Source organism: Zootoca vivipara, chromosome 7 (assembly GCF_965207765.1).
Source record: "Zootoca vivipara chromosome 7, rZooViv2.hap1.1, whole genome shotgun sequence".
NCBI lineage: Eukaryota > Metazoa > Chordata > Lepidosauria > Squamata > Lacertidae > Zootoca > Zootoca vivipara.
This window is the reverse complement of record NC_142590.1, coordinates 64,313,656-64,338,214: the sequence shown is the minus strand read 5'-3', so window position 1 is coordinate 64,338,214 and position 24,559 is coordinate 64,313,656. Positions and strand designations below refer to the sequence as shown.

At 45.4% G+C, this 24,559-nt stretch overlaps 1 protein-coding gene across 4 annotated transcripts in view; it reads right to left on the bottom strand.

Annotated features, from left to right (window-relative positions):
• LOC118088361 (receptor-type tyrosine-protein phosphatase V) overlaps positions 1-24,559 on the bottom strand; it is a 57,938-nt gene that overhangs the window by 10,474 nt on the left and 22,905 nt on the right. For all 4 annotated transcript variants that reach the window (XM_060277196.2, XM_088673402.1, XM_060277197.2 and 1 more), the window contains exons 11-30: positions 23,630-23,899; positions 22,960-23,232; positions 21,675-21,947; positions 20,331-20,603; positions 19,473-19,745; positions 17,927-18,208; positions 17,213-17,347; positions 16,905-17,115; positions 16,179-16,246; positions 15,698-15,824; positions 14,879-14,926; positions 13,722-13,815; positions 12,423-12,513; positions 10,344-10,420; positions 6,156-6,290; positions 4,423-4,545; positions 3,920-4,080; positions 3,522-3,657; positions 2,302-2,381; positions 1,593-1,680 (exon numbers count right to left, since the gene is read on the bottom strand). In XM_060277196.2, the coding sequence (XP_060133179.2) occupies positions 1,593-1,680; positions 2,302-2,381; positions 3,522-3,657; positions 3,920-4,080; positions 4,423-4,545; positions 6,156-6,290; positions 10,344-10,420; positions 12,423-12,513; positions 13,722-13,815; positions 14,879-14,926; positions 15,698-15,824; positions 16,179-16,246; positions 16,905-17,115; positions 17,213-17,347; positions 17,927-18,208; positions 19,473-19,745; positions 20,331-20,603; positions 21,675-21,947; positions 22,960-23,232; positions 23,630-23,899 (3,218 nt within the window). The remainder of the gene's footprint in view (positions 1-1,592; positions 1,681-2,301; positions 2,382-3,521; positions 3,658-3,919; positions 4,081-4,422; positions 4,546-6,155; positions 6,291-10,343; positions 10,421-12,422; positions 12,514-13,721; positions 13,816-14,878; positions 14,927-15,697; positions 15,825-16,178; positions 16,247-16,904; positions 17,116-17,212; positions 17,348-17,926; positions 18,209-19,472; positions 19,746-20,330; positions 20,604-21,674; positions 21,948-22,959; positions 23,233-23,629; positions 23,900-24,559) is intronic.

Below are 24,559 nucleotides of genomic sequence, written 5' to 3'. Positions count from 1 at the left end.
TCGCTGACCCCAGAGTCAATGGTGGGGTTATTCAAACTAAGTACTTTAATGATTGATACAGCTGCTAATGCAGAGATCTTCACAACATTCATTCTGAAGAGTTAACCACATGCTACATGTAGCTGGATGTATATTTTCACAGCAGTCTCTGAGGCTGTGCTTTGCAGTGGAGAGAGAATGAGAGGGAACTGCTTAATACCGTCACTTCGTGCACGTTTCCACTTGGGGTGAAAGATAGGGATATATCTCTGCTGAAACTTGAAGTTTTGGAACTGCTTTCAGTTTTAAACATTGCTGGGGGAAAGATACATATGGTTGTGTGAAAGCTGTAGTTTGGCCCTACAGTTCTACAGTGATCCGTCAATAGTTTCCTTCTCTTTTCCACAGCACACTTGGCTAACAACCACACCATGTGCTTAAGGCACATTTAAAGAACTCTGGGAATGGTAGTTTACTCCAGAGCTACATTTCCCAGCACCCTAAACAATTACAGTTCCCAAGATTCTTTGGAGGAAGCCATGTGCTGAGAATGGAAAGTACAGGAAGAGAAAGGCTGAATAACTACTATTCTCTTGCTTCAATGCAAGATTTAAATAAAGTTTCCAGGACAAGGGTTGGCAAGCCTACCTGTCAGAGATGGCTACGGCTACTCTTGAGTAAAGACGCTCCACTCCATCTTGTCTTTCAGAGTTTTATTGTGCATGCTATTTACAGTGCAAGAACATCATCAAACATGACTGCTCAGTCTGTGTCAGAACCCCACAATGGCTTCCTGCGGGTTTTTGCCCAGCATAAAAGCCTGGGCACCCCAAAGCGCCACCCCCTGGCTCTACGGGTGGGCACGTGCCTCAATTCGGGCGTTGGGGGCAGGGGGAAGGGCCGCCTTCCTGGCTGCCCTGTGTCCAAAAACCCTCCGTGCTCCTCCTCCCCTATCCCTCTCTCCGAGTGGTGCTGGGGCTCTGGTACATGAGACAGCCCTCTCTCCACTCCACTAACTTCCTCATTCCTTTCTCCTGACTCGCTGCTTGTGCTGATGCTGGGCGAGGAGCTGGTGAGGATGATTGGTGGCGGCTCTCTGTAGAGAGACCCCCTGACACTACCCAACAAAGTTCCCATGAAAAGTCTTGTCTCTGACGTGTTATGAGACTTCTCTCTGGGATGTTCAGTCTGCAGTGGCTCATCTTCACATGAACATCAGCCCACTTGAAGCTGCATGGATGAACCAGCCCTAATAAACTAGAGGGAACCATGTAGGTGGTAGATCTCCAGCACTCAGGCTACCTGCTGCTTTGGGGTCTGTGGTGTTGAACCAAGAGGAAGCAGACAAGAGGGAGTTCCACTGCTTGCAGATGACATACCGGTATTATACTTTTTGGCAAGGTGTGTGGCTTCAACTTTGTGTTCAACCAGATGCAGAGTAGCTCAAGGTGGGAAGTGTATGTGCCAAGGGGAGTGGAAGTCCTGCTTGAGCCTGAGCTGCCCTCATGGTGATAGTCGTGCATCTCTGATGCAGGCCAATCTGGATACCCACATGGCATGGTGGAGTTGGAGCATCCTTAAAACCCAGAATCCCTGTGTGGCCAACTTCTTACCTCATATTCTCTTAGGAAGCCAGTGTTTGCCTTGGAACTGTTCTTTGCGTGGTGCTGAACAAAGTTCTTGAGAGGGACTGGACGGGAGCTTGAGAAAACATGAGAGACGGGTTTAATTATTCAGCTTCCCCATTCAATATCCCTATAGCATGAGCTGATGGCACAGCTGCATTGAAAAAAGAACAAGACACTGTTGTCCCAGGAGATTTCTTGCAACTCCTACTGAACAAGAAGCCACTGCTGCTATTTGACGCAGGCCATGCCTATTTGCAATGAGTGTGGTGCCCTGGTTGCTGGTCCCTATAGACCTTTCTAGATGATGAATGGGCAAACAAACAAACAAACAAACAGGTTTTCCCCCTTTGCATTATACTTGTGCTAGCTCTGATCCAGCAATGTAATAGCCTGTTTGCACATATGGGTGGGGAAGAAGGAGTAGCCTCATTGCTGGGGATAATAGCTATGTTAAGCAGGGGGAGGAGTTACAGGTAGGTAGCTGTGTTGGTCTGACGTAGTCAAAACAAAATAAAAAAATTCCTTCCAGCAGCACCTTAGAGACCAACTAACTTTGTCATTGGTATGAGCTTTCGTGTGCATGCACACTTCTTCAGATACGAAGAAGATATGAAGAAGAAGGAGGAGGAGGAGGCTTAGAGGAGAAAACTATGCATTCCACTGGTATGGAAAGGGAAATTAGGTATAAACTTACAGCTCCACTCCAGACAGGCCAATCTGTGGGTCTTCAGAGATCTTCTCTAGGATGCAGTTGTGCAGGAAAATGTACTGCCCCTGGAAGAGAAGAGCACACATTTCATGCACAGAGAGATCCTGAAAGCACTGCAGTGCACCTTGAACTAGAAAGGCAACCAGGTCTAATCATTATAATGTGCAGCTGGGAGCTTCAGGCCTCTATTCCTGATCTCGTACTGACTTGCTGCAGCATTCAAATCCTCATCCTTTGCCCTTCAATGACAAGAATAACATAGCAATCCCACCATGTAGCTAGGCATATGCCAAAGAATGTCTGGGCCCCTCCAGATGACCCATTTATTCAGCATTCATCCCAATTTGCTTGCACAAAACTTACACAGAAGTTTGACCATATCCTATTTTATCCATTTTAAATACATTTCCCTGCCACTTTCTAAACAGCAAAAAGTCCATTTATTATTATTTAAGTGAACTTGTTGTGCAAGCACAACAGAGCCCTTTAATCTGCTTTAACTGCACAAACCTAAAGATTAGGTGTATGCTTGAAGCCCTCCTGCAGAGTAGTGACCAGCTGGAGGCAGACTCTGTGTATGTACTGTAGCTTATGGAGCATGCTCAATGAACCAATGAACAAAAAGGGCAATTGTCTGGAATACTTCCTCAGCAACATCCTAGTGCCGACTAATGCAAGCTGATCTTTCCACGGCCTCTATAAATAAAATAAAGAAGAAGCTGCTTGCAAACTAGTTAACAGCCAATGCTTGTACATCATCCTATGCTTATTTTTCAGTAACTGCCCATTTTGTTCATTTGCTTCTCCACATGCCCATAGAAGATGCCCAAAGGATCCCATCCCTTCATTGAAATTAAGCTTGAAAGAAGCATTCTGTTGTAGCTACTAGAACAGTTTGCCATGTGCTCTTGGTTGCAGTGTGTTTGTGTGTGTCTGTGTGCCTGATGCCAACATCAGCTTCTCTGCTTTGCCAATGTGCTTATGGACTCCCAGAGGTTGGCTGCTCCTGCTGTGTCTTGGGCCCTCCCCAAAGCCCCTCACTGCTGTTCCTTCTAGTTTCTGTTGCCCACTGTGTCTCTGGCATCTCCTCCATCCCTCCGCATTGGCCACAAATACCCAGCAGAAAGGGTGAGGCCATCTTGTGCCATTGAATGATTCCATGCCAGGGCAACCAGCGACCTGAGAGGCAGCTCTGAGTTTCTCACCAGTGTCTGAATCATCCGGTGGCGGTTCATCCGCAGGCTGTAAATGGTGTTGAACACATCCACCACCTTCTCGTACTTCATCTGCTGCAGGAGCCGATCCAGAGCAACGAAAGTCCCGGTGCGTCCCACACCTGCACTGCAATAATGCAGGGAAAGAAGAGGCTCTTTCACACAGCTCAACTTGGAGGCCTTTATTCCTTCTCATTCTGTGCTCCCTACCTTTTTTTGACCCCAGCAGTCAAGGAATTTGGGCAAAGAGGACACCTGATCATGCCAACCATGGCAAGGCAATGATGTTTACCAACGGAATGGCTTCATGGCAGCATTTTTCTCGATGTTTCGTTGCCTTTGCAGATTTTGGTAGTGATAACCAGCCAAGTGGGTTGCCTGAAACTTACCTGCAGTGTACCAGCGTAGGCCCAGATTCCTTTGCACCCTGCATGTGTGCTCGCACCAGCTCTATAAAGGCAATCATGGAAGCTGTGGACTCAGGAACACCATGATTAGGCCATGCTGTGTAGTGCAGGTGGGTCACTCTCCTTTCCATGTCCAGCCCTTCCTGTGTGATAAGAGATGTCCACATTAGTGCCCGCGGAAGCAGCTCAGGCAAAGTCTAAACCTGAAATTGCAAGAGAGGAAGCACCTGCCATTAAACTGCCTGAGATATGCTTCTGCTGATTTTGGGTACTACAACCAAGAAAGCTGGTCCACAAGCTTATGAAGGATGCACTCTTTATCCCAGATTTTATCAACCGTCCGCAAAAGATGAGAGCTTTGCCTTGTTTCCAGCCATTAGGATTCCCCGGAGCACCACAATGCTGCAGTTTGTATTACATTTGCATTTTTGATTGGGCAAGATTATTGGGAGGTGCCATGGGGGTATTTCTGGTCTCCTACTCACATGTTGGAGCTTGAACTCCCGTGTGGTCCACTCATCTGCAAAATTCTGAGCGAGGAGGTGGATGCTGATCTGCCCAAAAGAGGTAGGAGAAGTGTCCGAGGGCCAGTAGTATTCACACAGCACCTAGCGAGGGAGATGGAGCTGCAATTAACATTTTCAAAGGAAATGGGAGCCTTGTTTCCTTACATATTGCTCCTGGCTATCCTTGGGCAACGTGCTTGGTGGGTTCTACAGTGCTGTGCACAACACATACCATCTGCCCTGAAAACAAGCCGCTTGGAATGCAGGAAATGTCAAAACCACTTCCACCATGTTTTGGAGTCTCTATCTGCACTCCTTCGTATAGTATGCTTCTTAAAAGTAACCGCACAAGATGGGAAGAGCTCTCCCTCTTTTGGCCTCGGCATTTTTGTGTGAGTAAGCAGCACAGTAAAAATAAATAAAAAGAATGGGATTGAGTTACAATTTTAGCTTGTTATTATGTCACTATTTAAATGAATGGTTAAATTAGATTGTTTCAATACCAGTTGCTGATTGTTTTGTGCTGATCAGTCAGTTTTTATGGATATTTTATAGTTATATTTGGCGACTTGTAGTAGTGGTTTGATCATCGTTAGCTATCCTGGGCTCCTGTTTTGGAGGCACAGCAGGATACAATAGCAGCAGTAGCAATAAAAACGCTTTCAATATTTTCTCTCTCCCATAGATCTTTACCATGAAGCAAAACACAGCATCAGTCCCACATTTTCCGCACACTGGGCTATGATTACTGTATGTGTCAACTTGTAGGAGTAATATACCACAGTCGTTAACGTAATACAACTTTCTCTTCAGCTGTCACGCAATGATAAATCATTCCTATACTTCTGAGTAGTCCCATTGGCCAATAGGTTCTTCTAATTTCATGTAGCCTTTAATTTGTTTTCCCCCCCCCTTAACATTCATTATTTAAGAAAAGTTTATAAATTTTTGATCAGCTACCACCCGCAAAAAGATGTTAACTCAAGCAATTAGAAATGCGGGACTCTTAGCTTATATACATAAGATCTCAATTGTTATCATGCTTTTCTGCCTCTGGGGGAGGGGGCAGAAACTGCTGGGGATGATTTTGAGTGGGGAAATGGCTGGTGGGTAAAGGGTGAGGCACTGATCCTTCACTCAAGATCAAAGCCTCCCAAGTCTGCTTTACTTTTTTCTGTTGTTGTTGCACACATTTTCATATAATATCTACTTTTGGCCCTCAGAATTCCCTTCCACTAGATATAAAGCAACAGGCCTCTGAGAATACTGATGGAAAGAAGTATTGGTCCCAAGTGGCCATCAAGACTCTCCCACTGACTGTGTGAGGGTCACTAATGCTAGCATGCTGCAAAACTCTTGTTCCCTAGACCATATACAGTAGGGCAGGGATGTGGAACCTCAGGCCAAGGGCTGAATGTGGCCCTCCACGTTTCTCTATCTGGCCCCCCAGATCTTCCCCCAAGCCAGTCCCTTCTCTCAGTTCTCATGGGCCCTGCTTTGTGTGTTTTTACTTGGCTAGAATATGCATTTCTGCTTCTTGTTTGTAGGGGTGGGTGATAGGGAAGGGTGCAAGAGTAAATGAACATTGATTGCTCCACCTGCTTCTGCTTCTAGACCCGCCCACCTCTGCCATGTTGGCCAAGAAGGGAAAGAGGCCTATGGATTGAAAAGGGGCACCCCGCCCCTACAGTAGGGGCTTCCGTCAGACCTACTCTTCCATTCTCCATGCCCACAGTCAGCATGACAATGGTGCAGATGTGCTGCTCCCAGACGAGCCGCCAGAAATCATCCAGGGTTTTTTTCAGGGGGCCCTGTGTGGCGATGAACTCCTGTGGGGAGTTGTAACCCTGCAAGAATGAATGAGCAGAATTAGCAATCGCAGAATGCTTTTCTTGAATCAAGAAAGTATTGCTTAGGTTTAATTATTCTGTCCTGTGGGGTTTTTTTAAAATAAAAAAAATAGAGCAAAGTTTAGTTTCCACCTTGAAAGAACTTTGGGCACAATCCAGCAAATGTCAGTGCTGACCAAGGCCTACTGAAAGCAATAGGATGAGTTTTAAGCTTGACTTGCTTTGGATGGTTGTAGTTATAGTATTGCAGAAGAAGAAGAAGAAGAAGAAGAAGAAGAAGAAGAAGAAGAAGAAGAAGAAGAAGAAGAAGAAGAAGAAGAAGAAGAAGAAGAAGAAGAAGAGTTTGGATTTGATATCCCGCTTTATCACTACCCGAAGAAGTCTCAAAGCGGCTAACAATCTCCTTTCCCTTCCTCCCCCACAACAGACACCCTGTGAGGTGGGTGGGGCTGAGAGACTTCAGAGAAGTGTGACTAGCCTAAGGTCACCCAGCAGCTGCCTGTGGAGGAGCGGAGACACGAACCCGGTTCCCCAGATTACGAGTCTACCTCTCTTAACCACTACACCACACTGGCACACTGCAGATGTTTGCTATTTCCTCACAGCAGCCTTTGCCAACTTGGCCCTTCCAGATGTTTTGGACTACAACTCCCATCAGCCCCAGCCAACATGGGTGGCGTATAAATAATAAACTTGTTGTTGTCATCCAAAACAGTTAACAGTGTTTCAGGTCTGTTTGGAATGCGTTTATGATACAGAGCAGCCTTCACCAACCTGGCCGGCTCCGAATGTTTTGGACAACATTGATTGTGACGTTCATTTATATCTTGCATGCTTATTTATGAACATAACCAAATAAACTTCTCATGTAACCCATTATTAACAGATGAAGGTACTGATGTTTAGCTGTATGGATTCAAATTGAGTACCTTCTGAGCCATCCTTCTGCTTTAGCAAAGTTATAGAGATTTAATTCTCCATCCTTCAAGAATATTGTTGCACATTCCTTACTGCACCTTTCCCCCATTATTTTTAAACAGCAAGTTTTAAACCCTTCTAATAATGGAGGAAAAACATGGTGAGCCATGCAATCCTATGTTCACCACTGTCATACACCAGGACTACAGACAAGCTGGTGGAAAACTCCATTAGTGTCATTGTGAGTTACCATACCATGCTGGTAACTCCATCTCCACACCTGGTAAAGGCACATTTTCTAATGCAACTCAGTCAGTGGATCTGTAGGATAGCATCACACCTTAAAAGGCTCAAAATCCAAAATGCTTCTACATTCCATATGCTATGCACAACGTTCAGCTCAGGATACAGGGAGTCAATAGCGATCAAAGATGGTCTTTGATCAAGGGTTCAAGAAACCCTTAAAAAGTCTTGGATTAATGTGCTTTGTGGGCTCTTCTAGAGTGAATGAAAGGCCCACTGGCTTCCTCGGGTGATCTCACATTCTCCAGGCCACAAAATGCAGTTGGCACAGTCCTACATGCTTAAGTTCATAGAATGCAAGTTCATAGAATGCAGCCTCACTGGGCTTGAAGAAACCGGAAGATCAGATAGCTCAACCTGAAACTCTGAGAAAGATTTCTCAGTGCACTACGCCATGCCTGCACTATTAACACACTCAGAAACCAAGCCACATCATGATGCATGCTACAATGTGCCACAGAGAGCTGAAGCGAAGAAGGTAGCTTCTCAGCAGAAGTCACTACACTTGGGATGGGGAAACGGTGGCCCTGCAGATATTGTTGGGACTACAGCTTCCATAATCTCTGATCATTGGCTATGCTGGGTGATGGCTGATAGCAGATAGAATCCATCAACATTTGGAGGGTCACAGGCAGGGGAGTAGCGTGGGAGGGGCAAGGGGGCCGTGACCCCAGGCACACAATTTTGAGGGGGCGACACACAGGGGCCAGCTTCCGCAGGGATCTCCATCGTGCCCAGGTGTATCCTGATGGGCCCCATCCCTGGCTCCCTGTCCTTCCCTGCCGCCGAGCCCTGCCTGGCCTTGCTACCACATCCATTCCCCCCTCGCTAAATGGCCACCCAGCCAGCACTCCTTTGGTCCTTGCTCTGCACACTCCTAATATATTCCATTAGGGTTTCATTGCTTTTTAAAAATGATCACTCCCCTATGTTTTTAGCTGTTCCTATTTTATCTGTGAACCACCTTGAGTCCCTGTTTGGGGAAAAGGCAAGGTAGAAATAAATATAATAATAACAACCCCCATCTCCATGCACTGTCCCTCAGCAATGCTTTGTGTTGACAGCAAAAAAACCAAACCAAACCAAAAGGAATGTGAAATGTTTAGCCTCCGATCTCCTTTGTCCCTTAGCCCTCTGGTCCTCTGTATATAGCATCCCTTCTCCTTACGTGGTGAACAATTTTTCAGTAAAAGAGGGGCTGCCAGGAATGAGCAATTGCATAGATCCTTGTTTGGCACAAGACAGCCTGCCACCTTTGCCTTATCTGCTACTGCCTGCCACTGCTCACATTTTTACAAATACAAAAAGAGCCTCGCTGGATCAGACAGATCATCTCCTCCAGTATTGTGTTTCCAGTAGCAGCCAGGCAGGCACACGCTTTTTTAGCCAATGCAGCCTGCGAAGGAGACACAGATGCTCTTGTGCCAAAGAGGTTTGTTTTCTAACTTTAGGTGTTAACGTGCAAATGAAGCACAGTGTCCTTACACAAGCATGCAAACATGACTGCTGTGCTATTACGCACGCATACCATGTACACTCAAGGCAGATTTGGGTGTGCAAATACAAGTGCTGCATGCACACACACATAAAGATGTGCTTTCTAGCCATTACCTGGATAAATCACCAGAGAGGCATAAGGGAAACATCCAAGCTCTTTAATATGGAGCTGTAAATAGCAGGAGAAAGAGGAAAGACAAGTGAGAGTTTTAGAGCAATGGGGATGCTCAGGGAGTGCTCGCTCCATTCAGTCCAAACCCAAACATGTTCTGGGGGGAAAAGCTCTGCAAGTCTGAAGAAGATGGCAGCCACACATGGTGGTGATTGGCTGGCCCCTGCAATGTCACTAGGACATATTACCCAGTTTCAATCACCAGAGCAGTTTTGAACTGGTAAAGTTTTATTAAGAAATTAAAAGAGGGTGCATATAAATACAGTGGTACCTCGGTTTAAGTACACAATTGGTTCCGGAAGTCTGTACTTAACCTGAAGCGTACTTAACCTGAAGCGAACTTTCCCATTGAAAGTAATGGAAAGTGGATTAATCCGTTTCAGACGGGTCTGCGGAGTACTTAAACTGAAAGTACTCAAACCGAAGCATACTTAAACTGAGGTATGACTGTATATGAATGTTCATATGGTGATTTTTTTTAAAAAGTAGACAGCCTCCCTGAAGCTGTGGGTGGGTGGCAAGACTGATGGTGACATAATAAAATTTGCTTTCATCCATCTTTGTCAGTTTATGAAGCCAGGCCCATCTTGCAGCTGAGAGACATCTGTGGCTTCTCTTCTGCTCTTATGCCTGCCTTTGCCTGGAGATGGACTAAAGTAAATTTGAACTGAGGAGAACATGGTGTCCATGCCGGAGTCTGCTTCGAGACCATGTTTACACTCATGTGGAAGTTATGATATTCTGACACCTTGCTCAGTTGTCCCATCCTCCCCATCTTTTGCTTTCCTTTTATCCTTGTCTATTTTGTATTACCTTCCTACTTACTGAAAGGGGGGGGGAAACCACCCTGGTTTTTCTATCATTCCACAAAAACCAAAGACCCTAACAATATAGTGACAGAATAAAATTATTAGAAACGTCTATTTGCTCCACATGATATACCTGCTGTGTCCTAACTGAAGCTATTGTGACACAAATTCAATAAAGAAATAAATCTTGTTCCCAACTTTGCAGAGTATTCTAATGGTCAACCAGGCCTCCTGAGATTAGGTTTCATTCCTGTGTGATGTCATATGTGAAGATCTTGCTGGAGGTGCCCTAACACCCTGCGCCTTCCTATGAGATGCCAGTAAGGTTACAGAAGTATTCAAAGAACTCACTGGCACAAAGTTGGCATTGATGTAGTCAGAATGTGGTTCTTCATCCAGCAGGCTCAGCTTCACTCGGGAGTAATCATCTGCACAATTACAAAATGTTACATTAAATACAAAGTTGCTAATACATATAAACCAGGCATGTCCAACAGGTAGATCGCGATCTACTGGTAGATCACAGGGTGTTCCTGGTAGATCATGGTTGATCTCTGGCCCCTCAGTGATCTCCTTACAAAAAAAGGGCGGGGAACCCAACTTTGGCTTCCTAAAAAAAAAGCTCAACTACTTTGACTTATTAAAAAAAGCTCAAGCTCCACAACATTTGCTTTTTACAAAAAGCTCAAGCTCCACAACTTTGGGGAGATCACTGGCAGTCTTTTTATGACAATGAGTAGATCACTGCCAGTTTTTTTATACTGTGAGTAGATCGCAGACTATTGGGAGTTGGACGTCCCTGATATAAACCAATATAAATTCACTGCTCTCTCTGATGTGCGTCTTTACCCACCGTCCAATCCACATACAGAGTTTCAGGAAATAATATGAGACAAGGGCAGCAAATTCCAATCATGGCTTCTCTCAGGATTTTGAGGTAAGTGCTCCTCTCCTCTGATCTTTCTGTTTACAGAGGACTGTAATATTCCTTTACAGCACGCAAAGGAAGAAGGTACACTGAAGGCAAAGGTGGAATCAGATTCTCCAGGTTCCAACTTGGCAGCCCTGGGGAAGAGTTTGCAAAACAAAGAAAAGGTAAAACTGTGAAGTGCAAATATTTAAATGTATATGCACCAACAACCTTCACATATACAAAGAGATTCAAAAATGTGTACAAAATCTCATGCTCAAAGTCTTAAAAGTCCAGTATAAAGTGCAATAATCAAGTCCGATAATAAAGTGCTACGATGTATCATGCGTTCTTATCTCTTCCCATGCATTCTTATCTCATCCGACGGGCGGCTAGCTTCTTCCCCGTTTCACAGGAATGGTTTCCTTATATAAATTTATACAAATTTATTACTTAAGAAAGAGTCCGCCCTCTGAGGAAACCATTCCTATGAAACGGGGAAGAAGCTAGCCGCCCGTCGGATGAGATAAGAATGCATGGGAAGAGATAAGAACGCATGATACATCGTAGCACTTTATTATCGGACTTGATTATTGCACTTTATACTGGACTTTTAAGACTTCGAGCATGAGATTTTGTACACATTTTTGAATCTCTTTGTATATGTGAAGGTTGTTGGTGCATATACATTTAAATATTTGCACTTCACGGTTGTTTACCTTTTCATTGTTTTGCTAACATTTCCATGTTGTCTGTTTGTTGCTGCTACTCTGTGGAAGAGTTTAGCCAATTCTCTGCTTTTTGTGTGCAAATGTGACGCAAAAGTTGGCAACATTAACCCCACTGTGTGGGAATCCCTTGCAGACGACCACAGTGCCTGGTTGTGTATCCATAGCAGTGACCAGAGGAGGAATGATGGCTGGGATAAGCGCAGAGATGGTGCATCTGCAGCAGCACAACCAGATGCCTTCATTTGCCCCAGCTGCAACAAAACATGTCTCTCCTGCCATTGGTCTCTACAGCCACAGCAGGTGTTACAACCATCCAACAGCTTGACTACACTCCTCCACACTGCTTCTGAGACAGATAGATGCCAACCATTAAGCGGTACAGAAATTAAATAATTAATCAATCATTGTGCACACTTTACATGTACAGATCGCACACACGTTCACTCCACCACACATTTGCCAGGCATACAGCTCACACATGTGGTCACACTCATACACATGCAGACGCATGCATGCACACCATAGTGGGATTTACCGCAGAGGAGTGGGGTGTAAGGCAGAGGAAAAGGCAAAAGGATGAAGAAGGAGGGCAGGGGCTAAAAGTTGCATGAAGGAGTAGCCAACCGTCTTTCAGCTCTGTTACAATTCATGGGACAGGAAATGGCTAAAACGGCAGCATCCAATAGATTTGTAAAATGCATGAAGCCAACCAGAGAAGGGAGTTTGCCAAGATAAGCCAACTAGGAAGAGGGGACAAATTAGCTATACATAATTCTGTCCAAAACTTACATGGTAGAACATGAGGATATCGATTCTTGGAGATGTTAGCAGGCAGTTCAGCTTCCGTTTTTGGCTGCTCTTTCCCTACTTCCTTCAGCTCCTGTGGGACAGAAGGAGAAAACTTTTCTCAGCAAGATCCCCTATGTCAATTTGAGCCAGGTGCCAATCTCATAGGGGGTTTATTATTTGTTTAGAATATTTATCTCCCGGCTTTATAGCCTGAGAGGCTCTCAAAGCAGCTTACAAAAGATTATCGCAATTAAAACAAACCACATTCAAGTCTGGTATCAAGGTCAGAGGAAAGCCAATTTATTTGGGTTTCCCCCCTGCCAAATAAATTTAGAAATATTGTTTTTCCATTCTTTGAAGCAGTCTGAATTCTTTAGAATTGGGATTGATCAGAATAAAAACAGCATCCTGGGCAATAAATTTATTTTAGTGGCTGAAATTCTACGGTACCTAGCAGAGAGAGCTTCATTATCTCCTGAATCTCCAACTCTTTCTTAACCTCTTTCCACAATTTAATATAATTATTTTTAAATAAGTTGCAATTTCTTGCTGTCAGCCAGATTCCCAAATATCTTACTTTTTTTTACATATTTTCAAACCAGACATTTTTTCTAACAAATTTTTCGACTGATCATCTATGTTTTTAACCAACATTTGGGTTTTATCTGAATTTATTTTAAAACCTTGGCCTCTTCTGGTTTGACCATTGTTTAATATTTGAAGCTACAGTCGTACCTTGGATCCCGAACGCCGCAAACCTGGAGTGAGTGTTCTGGTTTGCGAACGTTCTTTGGAACCCGAACATCTGATGCGGCTTCTGTGGCTTCCAATTGGCTGCAGGAGCTTCCTGCAGCCAATCAGAAGCCGTGTCTTGGTTTCCGAATATTTTGGAAGTCGAACGGACTTCCAGAACAGATTGCGTTCGACTTCCAAGGTACCACTGTGTAGTGGTGGTTGGGCGCGCCATGAACATAGCCTCTCTTCTGCCTGAATTTATAGTAGTCAGCACATGCTGGCAGAGAAATATTCCTCCTTCTAGGTTAACTAGCACCTACTGATACCAAGTAACAAGAAGAGGAGTCTGCACGCTATTCAATATTATGTTGATTTGGGAGGAGAGGAGAAACATTTCATGCTCACCTGCCTTGGTTTTGATGGACATTTCATAGGTAGTGAAATTTAGCTCTAATAAAAGCATAAAACTGGCGAAATTCTGCAGCCTGCATTCAATGATGATGTTGTCTGACTGTGGCATCACAGTCAGCCTGGATTAAATTTGAAGAAGAGGGGAGCACTTACCTCAAAGTCCTGAGAGAAGCCATGATTGGAATTTGCTGCCCTTGTCTCATAATATTGCCTGAAGCTCTGTATGGGGATTGGCCGGTGTGTATTTCTGCAAGAAATAAAGATGCACATCAGAGAGAGAGCAGGGATCCTCTTTTAGGCACAATGAAGATACCAAGAGGGTGGTTCAATGTATATACACAACAAGTTAGGTAAAAATTCAGGTTCCCTTCCGGTAAGTCTCAAATTACGAAGACGAAACGTTCTTTTGCAATAGAAATTATATCAGCAGGCATATGGCAAACTGTTATAGTAGCCAAAGGAGGATATCTGCCCATTGTTTGAAATGAGAATTCACCATAACTTCAGTTTCAAGGTACGGCATGGGGGAGAAATGCTTATCTACCTAATACACATTCTGAAATAATACATGAACTGAAACAGAGCCATCCTTCGTGGAAACTCACCCTTCTCTGAATTCTGCAATGCAGTTCTCCAGCCAAGTAACATGTACAAAATGCACATGCCAGGGGAAATTGAGATTCATATATTACTGAAAATAGCATACTCAAATGCATTATATTACATAAAAAAACTTTTGCAGAAGATTCACCCATCCCTACAGGAATCTCCTTGCAGAAGAAGAAAAAGAAGAGTTTGGATTTGATATCCCGCTTTATCACTACCCGAAGGAGTCTCAAAGCGGCTAACAGTCTCCTTTCCCCTCCTCCCCCACAACAGACACCCTGTGAGGTGGGTGGGGCTGAGAGACTTCAGAGAAGTGTGACTAGCCCAAGGTCACCCAGCAGCTGCATGTGGAGGAGCGGAGATGCGAACCCGGTTCCCCAGATTACGAGTCTACCGCTCTTAACCACTACACCACACTGGCTCTCTCTTGCAGGACAAGAGGTGGGAAGGAAGTTGTTTATTTAAAAGTTGTGCCTCATTTTCTGGGACTAACATAGAAGTAAAAGCAACTCAGCCTAGAGCAAGCTGAAATCCCATGTGATGAGCCCTAGAGGGAGAGCTGGTGCCACAACACCTCCTTGCCAGGATAGACTGGAATGGCCAGACCCACAACTCCTCCTGCCCCAAAGCCTGGCTTGTTGCCTATGCTGTGGCAGAAGATGACACTAAGTCAGCAGGGGAGACACGAGAGTAGCTTCACTCACCTTGGGCTGTATGTGGCCATTTCTTGGGGGGTGTTACCTTTTTTCATTCTGAAAGCAAGGCACATACATGCAGGTGGTTAATTCCTAGTAGGGAGACAAGCATCTTGTTTACTGCTGACTCTCCCACCTAAAGGGAGAACTACATGTGTTCCCAAACTTCTACGTGTTGTTGAGGAAACACGAGTGTGCTTGGGCTACGGGGGGCATTTTCAATGCGACATGTTGTTGGTTATTCTGTCAGTGCCAGATGGAATGATCCCCACCCCTTTCCTTGCCTCGTACACTGCCCTGGGGGTTTCCCTGCTCCCCGCAAGTCAATAGGGGGGGTGGACCAGGGATGGTGGAAGTCGTTGCATGTGTTTCTTCTAGCGGGAATTGTTAGCTGGAACCTGCCCATAGTTTCTCACTTGTTGGATATTATGAATGTGTGTATTTTAGAAACATTCAGAGAATCTATCTAGGGCCATTATGTGCTCGGAAAGAAAGCATTTTTTTGTGGGAGGGAATATGGGAGGGAGAGGTAGGACAAATCCAGCTATATCCCATAATAATCATTGATGTAGATGGGAAATGGTGGCATGGTAGCAAAAATAAAAGCCATAAAAGGAATGAAATGCCTTTTGTGATTTGGAAGGATTAGTGAATTCCACATGCAACAAAAAAACAGGAAAGCAATGACCAAAAAATGCAAGAAGGCTCTTTTCTGGAAGCACCCTAGATTTACTCAAGGTTTGCCAGCTAATTTCCAGGCAAACTCCAAAATAAAATCCTGCGTTGTTTCACTCCTTCCAAAGCAGCAACCCCTGCAATTGTCCTCACCTCCTTGCTCTCAGATGTTTCCAGTAGACCCATCCAGCAATTGCTGTGACTGTCACGAGGAATCCCATAATGATCCCAGCCACAACTGGGGCAGATAAAGCAGCAGAGGCTGCTGAGGTGTTTGCCGCTGAACACAAAGACAGTGAAAGGTACAGTTGATATGAGACTCCTCCCTTTCTACCCAGAGGTTTAGGCAGCCATGAGAATATCCCTCACATGGAAATCTATCACACATATGGCACTCACCAGGAATTCCTGCCACCCACCACTTCACTGTTTAGGAAGCATCAAGATTAACATACCAATATGATTGTGAAGGAGGCTGCACTCCTGTACACTTCTGAATAGACATGTGTAGGATTGTACTGTTCATCATTTTGAAAGATACACAGGAGGTGCCAAAAAGGACCCAGTGAAATTGGCTAAGAAACTAGAGGCTTAATTAATCCAGAATGCAACCAGATGAAGAGATATATTTCACCTGAGAATGCTGTGAATGACACTTTAGGAGCCCGTTGATTGTATCTGGTGAAGGCAGCAATGCTGAACCTATAACAGAACAAAACGGAGAATTTATTCATTTATTCATTAATTTATTACATTTATACCTCACCTTCCTTCCAAATAGTTCAGCAGTGTAAATGGTTCTCTTCCTGCCCCTTATTTTTCCAATGGCTCCACAAGGAGTATTACGCTGAGACATAAAGGATGACTCAGGGCTGTATACCATCATCAACCACTATTCTATTCTATTCTATTCTATTCTATTCTATTCTATTCTATTCTATTCTATTCTGTTCTAATTTTTCCTGAGTGGTAAATTTTATTCCTATAACATTTTCAGAGCTGAGCTGAAACAGCTATGCAATGATTCATAAGACTTAAGAATGAGCTTAGTTTGTTCCAAGTTGAGCTTGCCTAATTTCACACCCCCGTGTGCAGAGACGGTCTACCAGCCTTCTGCAACATGATGTCCTCCAGATGTTATTGGACCACAGCTCCCATCCACTCCAGCCAGCATGGCCAATGGTCAAGAGTAATGGGAAGGCTGCATTATATTTTTGATTAGCAGTTCCTTGTGGATCTGGAGATGGAACATTTCCATCATGCCTGCTTGTGAGCTTCCCAAGTGAACCAGGGAACATGACTTTGTGCTGGAACTGATAGACCTTTAGTGTTCCGTTTAGGCACTTTCTTATCTTCTTACCTGTACTGTGAATCTTTTTTCAGCTTCCCATTGCAGGTCTTTCGAGAGCGGCTGCATTCGTCTGCACCCACTGTCACTGGCCAGGCCTTGGGACTGGTGCTGTCATTGAAATGAAATGGGTTTGGCACCAACAGAGCCAAGTAAGAGTCTTCCTGCCCATAATAGTGGTCATACCATGTGCGGGAGATGATATCTTGGGTGGGCCTCAACACTGGAGATACAGAGAGAGAAGTACTGCAACGTTATGATCACGGGGGGCATCATGAATCCCCTCACAAGGATGGCCCACGGTGGTAGCAGATACGTACAAGACTCATTAGTGGTGGCAACAATTCCATAATACTCTATGAGGCCATTTTCCTCACTGAACATATCAGGGGAGATGATGACTCTAGAAGTGGCGTCAAACTGGGGGGTGTCCATTCGCACAGGAGGCGGGAGAACTGCATTGGAAAGCCAGAAAGGAAGAGGTATTAGGGTATCACCAGCAGGTGTGCATATAAATAAAAAGTTTAAATAACATATTTAAAGTGCTCAGTATTTCACATCTCTTAACTATCCTCCTATCCTGTCTGTGCATCCTCTTAGGCCTCACCTAGTTACTCTACTAGGGACCCAGGTGGCGCTGTGGGTTAAACCACAGAGCCTAGGGCTTGCTGATCAGAAGGTCGGCGGTTCAAATCCCTGCGACGGGGTGAGCTCCCGTTGCTCGGTCCCAGCTCCTGCCAACCTAGCAGTTCGAAAGCACGTCAAAGTGCAAGTAGATAAATAGGTACCACTCCAATCGGGAAGGTAAATGGTGTTTCCGTGTGCGGCCAATAATGCGAGATGAGCGCCGCAACCCCAGAGTTGGTCACAAATGGACCTAATGGTCAGGGGTCCCTTTACCTTTTAGTTATTCTACTGCACCCAGGATCTACCAGCTGCCACTGCCTGTTACCTTCTGTATCCAAAGCCATTGCTCAACCACTAAGTTATGGCACTTCCAACTTGTGGCAACTGAGAGACTGGAAGACACGTACCTTCCACAGATGTATTGCAGAGCAGTGTCACGGCTGGGCCCGAGATGCCATTTCTGCCCACAGCACTAACGCTGATTTGATAGGAAGTGTTTGAGAACAGTTCTGTCAGAGTGACATCAGCCCTGGAAACAGCCAAAGGAAGCACAGGCTGCTGCTGGCTTCCTTGGGGAAACTTCTTTGCTGTTAGCTTATAAGACTCGATATCACCCTCAGGGATGGTCCAGTTCAGAAATATACTTGTGCTGTCAGGCAGACACTGTGGGTCCTTCACCTGTGTGGGCTCTGGAGAGACACAACACAAAAACTTGAGTAGTCACAGCTTGGCTGTCTCTGTGACAAGCACACATCCAGCATAGCATGGGATGGGCCGTGGTGGCCCTGGGTGTGTTTTTCTGGGGGGCACTGCCCTCAGCGCATCAAGACACATTCTGACGCACCGTAGGGTGGCTAATGGTTGCAACAGATTTCCCTACACCACCTTCTCAAGTCCATGAGTTACAGAAGGGAGTAGTTCTTCTTCACCTCACGGTTGCTGCTGTGGTGATCAGACCTAGCACAGAAGGTGAGGCCTAGTTGGGAAGGACGGAATCTTAAATCCTAAACAGTTTGTCTCAGATAAGCAAGATGTTCATAAATTCTAAGGGGCAGTATAATTTATAGGTTTGTTGCATGCAGACATATGTATTTTGGGTTTTTGTAAGTGTTTCTCATTCTCTTTTCACATCTTCTTCTTTTGGTCCCAACTGTTCTGGGAAATAGAAGCAAATTGCCTCTGTGTCTTCACTGGGGAGCACATAGGTGAGATTTCCTCAGGACACTAATACTGAAAGAAGAGGGATGACTGAATATTGGGGCTTTTATAAAAGAAAAATCAGTGATACTGTTGCTTTGTTACCATCATATTTCTCTGCCCACTCTGTATGATATTAAGTCCTCTGTCAAATAGTTATAGAGCTGGTCTTCCCCCACTGCCATATAGGGGGTGGGTGCAGAGCAAAATTTAACAAATGACCAAGAGCAACTGACTTTGAAGGCTAAAGGCAGTAGGACATTGTAGCCAACCAGACCCATCAAACAAGGGGGGGGGGATTTACATAAATGATAGGAAGAGTGAAGTTAACTCCATGAAAAGAGGAACAAAATTGTGAAGATTTCTGTAACTAAAAAGGGACAGACAAGCACAAAGCTTGATGCATGAGAGTGCCCTATGATGAAAAGAGTTCTGGATTTTCTCCTGGAGGAATGAAAGATTCACCAGAACCCCTCAGGGAATGATAGAGCCGAGGGTATGTTGAAGAAAGCCTTTATACTAAAGGGAAAGCAGTGAGCAATCTCACCAATGGATAATCTAAATGTGTTTGGTTGCATTGCATTGCCTCTGAGGCTGCTTCCATACCTGTCCTCTGAGACTATATCCAGAGAAAATTAGAAGGTGGGACATGTACACAGTCTTTAAGACTTTGCCACTGCCAACACAATAAAAAGAAAACAAAAGTCCTGCAAGTTCTTGCCACACTCTCTTGCCCTGGGACAAGTGCATACCTACCTATTGGCATCACCACGGTCTCAGAGCTGCTCGTATATGGTCCAGCGATGCAGTTGAGGGATACGGAGTAATTTCTCCCTGGGAACAGTCTCTGGAATACATGTTGGACCTGCCACTGGGTCAAGGCATGGTGCTGTAGCATGGTGCTGTTGCCTGGGTGCCACAGCTGCAGCTGGCAGCGCTCTGGCTTACTGAGAGGCTTTGTCCAGAACACAGACAGTGCAGGTTTTCCCTTCTCTGCCTTTATGGAGAGTTTCCGAGGAACCCAAGGATCTGTGGTGTACAAACAATGCAAGAGAGGGTGAGTTAGATGCTAAAACTACAGAGCCATCTGCTTTGGGATTGGGGAAAACAAACAGGGAGAGAGTTGGTCTAGAGGAGCTGTCATTGACGTTCAATAGTCAGAGCAGTGGTGCTTGTGGTATCGTCCTGGAAGAGGCTCTGAGATTAGGATAGGCCCCCAGACGTCCCCGGTTCCCGGGGACAGTCCCCAGATTCACCAATTTGTCCCCGGACAAAATCTGTCCCCGGAATGTCCCTGGATTTTAATGTCCCTGGATTTATGCCTGGGGACTTCTGGCGAGGCAACATGGCGGGCGCCATTGCAGCGAGCAGCACCAGAGGTCCTGGCCATGTCAAAGTTCCAGCCAGCCAATCTGCTGGCTGGGGGGGGGGCTATTTAAACTGAGGCACTGTTTCCAAGGATGGGAAAACCCCACATTTAAAGGCGGAAAGATCCATGCTGGGATGGGGAGGTCACCATATGGACACCCCTATATTAATGGGGAGTCAACTTGGTTCAAATCCACATTTTGCTCCAGTGTGAACAAACCCGCAGGAGTGCATTAGGATACTCACATGTCCAGTCACTGACATTCTCTGCTGCTATCTGGTAAGGCCCTGCCACAGCAGCAACTTCTAGCAAATATTTACTTCCTGGATTCAGGCCAATGAAGGTGAAATTAGTAGCATCCTTCATGACAGATGTCTTGGATGCCACAGTGCCTGACCCAGCGTAATAGAGTGTTAGTACATAGCCATCTTGGTTTCCTGCGCTGCGTCCCCAGGAAGCGCTCAGCTTGTCAGTCTGCCCTTTGTTTGACAGATGCACTGTGTGAGGAGGCAGAGGACCTACCAGAAGAGAAAAGCACCCTGGATCAGCCATGAAAATGTCCCCCTCCACTTCTAGAGGAGGGAGAAAGGTTGTTTTCTGCTGCTCCAGAGAAGCGGACACGGAGCAATGGATTCAAACTACAAGAAAGAAGATTCCACCTAAACATTAGAAAGAACTTCCTGACAGTAAGAGCTGTTCGGCAGTGGAATTTGCTACCAAGGAGTGTGGTGGAGTCTCCTTCTTTGGAGGTCTTTAAGCAGAGGCTTGACAGGCATATGTCAAGAATGCTTTGATGGTGTTTCCTGCTTGGCAGGGGGTTGGACTGGATGGCCCTTGTGGTCTCTTCCAACTCTATGATTCTATTAGCAGATCCCTAAGTCACATCTGGGAGACTTTGTGTAGGGTTACAGTAAGAAGGAAAGCAAAAGATATCCTTCCCCAACCTGGTCCCTCCAATGTTTTTGATTACAACTCCATCGACCATGCTGGCTGGGGCTGAAACACCTGGAGGGAATTGGGTTGAGGAAGGTTGAGGTGAGCACCCACAGGCTCCCTTCAGAGTGGTGAAGAGAGATTCATCCAAACTAACTCCTTGCAGTGGGCCCTGGCAAACTTTGCTAACCCTTGGACTCTGATGGTCTCTTTGACTCCATTGTGCCCTGGCTCAAGGCTATGCTAGTGAAGTGTGTCCTGGCTCAAGGCATGCTATTGAAGTGTGCAGGCTGTGAAGGGCAAAATTACTGATCTGAGGCTGGCCTGCACCCAGAAGGTGGGGCTGTTTTAAATGAAATTGCAGATCAGAGTTGTTCATGTGAATAAAACGGGTGAACCCATTTAATCCCATTTCTGGTTTCCTGTGTCTTCATCCTGAGGTGGCAGAGGCAATGATAGGATTGTTTCCTGGGCGATAAGAGCAGCCAGGCAGCCTCATCGTTTTGTCTCCTAAATGCCACAGTGCTGCTTTCTTTCACAGCAGGCTGCAACACTCTGCTTGGAATGAATTGAAAGGTTGTTCTGCTGACTGTTTCCCTCCCACAGAGAAATTGACATTCAGATTGAAATTGCAGGTGTCTGCCTGATCTACTCACTTGTCCAGTCACTGACATTCCCTGCTGAAGTCCTATAGGGTCCTGCCTTTGAGATGATCTCAAAGAAGTATTTGGCTCCTGGTGTCAGACCTGAGAAGGTGAAACTGGTGGCATCTGTCCCCAGAGATGTTTGTGCTGCTGTGGTACCAGATCCTGAGCGATACAAGTTCAACTCGTAGCCATCCAGTCTACCAGAGGCTGGTGTCCAAGCCACACTCAGCTGGTGTGGGTGCCTTTCATTCCTGAATTGCACAGAGGTCGCAGGCAGAGGAGCTGTGAAATAGTAAGAACTTGCATGAGAAAATAAAGGGCAGTGACTGAAGGAACAGGCTGCTTATTGTAGCTGCAATATATGGAACTATCATAATTATCCAATGGGATCTGCATGGCATAGCATGCAGACAGGACTAAACTATCAATAATAGCTCAGGCAGGAAGAGAGAATTAAAGATTGGTCCAAGTCCAACTCAACCTTTCTCAAGACATTTTTAAAACCAATTTAAGGGCCAAAAAACTTTGAAGCACCTGATTCAGTCCACCTTTCTATATAACATAGATCAGAGAGTCTTATGTCTCATCCCTGCCGCCATTTTGGATCTTCTGGAGAAATCTCTGTGCATGCAATTGGTCAAATGCTGGGAAGATGTCTGCATACACACATAGAAAGGATAGGTATTATATATTGTGTGTGTGATTGTGACCTGTGTGATTCAGTGACTGTCCACATATCTCCCCCATGTGAGCCACACGTCTAGAGAAGATCAAGCCTTTCCACTTCCCCAAACCTCTCACATTTCCTTCCCTCTAATGAGGCAAGATGGTCCAGGCTAGTAATACCTCAACATGAGGGGAAATCCTTCTGTTTTATCATGTGGAATTTAGTAAGGGGGCAATTAAACAGAGTGAATGATAGGGTCAAGGATGAGCTGAGGCGAGTGCAAGTGGTCTTTCAAAATTATCCATCTTATAAGTGCACAGAAATTTTGGGGTGTAGGCCATCAAATTCCTCCAAGTAGAAATTCAACAACACTTTCTCAGATGTGAGGCTCACATCTGGTCTTCTAGGGAGGCAAGAACAAGAAAAATCTCAGAAATTTTCTCAGGAAAGAAAAGTCTTCTGAGAAATTTCAGTTCAGCTCTAGACCCAGGAGAGAAGAGATGAAATGGGCCACTGAAGAAGAGAAAAGAGGTTGTAGGGCTAGAACTGTACAAGGAAGCTGCATGGCAGATGGTAACAGATGGTAATTCCTCAACCTTGGGGTGGGACTTAGCCTGTCAGACTTACATGTCCACTCAACAGCAATGGTCGAAGGGGCCTCAGCTTGGCCTTTCACCGTGATGACCTGCACAGCAAACTGGCTTCCTGATGGCAAACCCGTCCAGAGGAAGTCCTGGGTGCCTGGCCGCACAACCCGAACTCTTTCCATGCCTGGAGGCACTAGGCTATACAGGACCATCCGGTAGTGGTCTCTTCCTCCTGGAGGCTCTCCCCAGGCTGTGTATAGCACAGAAGAGTTGCCCATGTTACTCAGGGTCAGGTTCACAGGAGCAGCAGGGGCTTCCGGAAAAGAAGAAGAAGAGGGTACATTCAGACACAAAGGGCCTTTGATTCCCATGGCACAGCAACACCCCACACATCTCACAGTGATACAGCTGGAGCAGTAGTCGACTTCTGCTAATCACAAGCCCAGCGCTAAAGAGAAGATCAGTCTATGCAATGGCTACACGAAAGCAGAGTATGAAGATATCTGACAGTTACTGCAGATCTAGTGTCTGACTCATGCTGCAGGGACCACCCAAACCTGCTCAAGTCTTTTGCATCGGAATCCATTCAGATGTAACTCCGTAACACTGTTCGCTATCATCAGCTGCATGGGTTCAATTATTTCTCACAGATCTTCTGCCATCCAAGATGTAACACCCTCTCCTCCCACTGGATTGTCCACCCGACTCACCTGTGCAGGCCGTGCTGTTCCGAGACGTGGAGCTGTACGGTCCAGCCAGTGACCACACTGCAACGAGGTAGCATATGCCTGGGGTTAGCCCTTCTATGGTGAGGTTAGTGCTGGCTTTATCCACAGCCATGTGGCTTCTGGTAGCTGTGGAGTCCTCTTCAGACACAGAGACCATGTAGCCATCTCTCTGTCCAGCTGGGGCCTTCCACTGCACTGTCAACACTGAGGAGCTGTGGCTGGTCACCCTCAGGGCAAGGGGCATCAATGGCACTAGAAGGAGAACCACAAGGGGTTTCAGGAAAGAACTGTTGACAGAGAACACAGTCATGTCTGAGGGTACAGCCGTCTTGTTGATTTCTATGTTGTGCAACCCCTGGCAACTTTTCTAAAGTTTCTAAGTCCTTTGAGATATGACACACAAGCCATACAACAAATACAGGAGGGAAACAGCAGCAAATAAGTTCTGAACAACCCCACAGGCAAGGCAAGAACCTGAGACATCAGCTAGTACCACAAAATGTCAGAGTAAAAAGTAATCATGAAATAAGAACAAGAGTCAACACGACTCTAAGGAGGCAAGAGGCTTAGCTGGAGCCAATGCCCATTTGCTCCTCCCATTGCAATTTGCCTTCGTCAGTGGCCATTCCACCAGGTCATTAAGTTATACTAAAGAAAAGTTGGGGGTTGTACCTTATACGTCAGATCCACCGAAATCAATATTGGCTAACTTAAGTTCATTGATTTAAGTGGGCTCATTCTGAATATGACTGTTTTAGATGGATACAACACTTTGATTCCCTCCCCTCCCCATGTTCCCTTCTGCATTATGATATTTCAGATTGCAAGTCAATATTTTAGACTGTAAACCACAGCAAGCATAAAGTTTGTGTATGAATGTCAACAAACACGAGGAAGCCTATTCAGCATAAG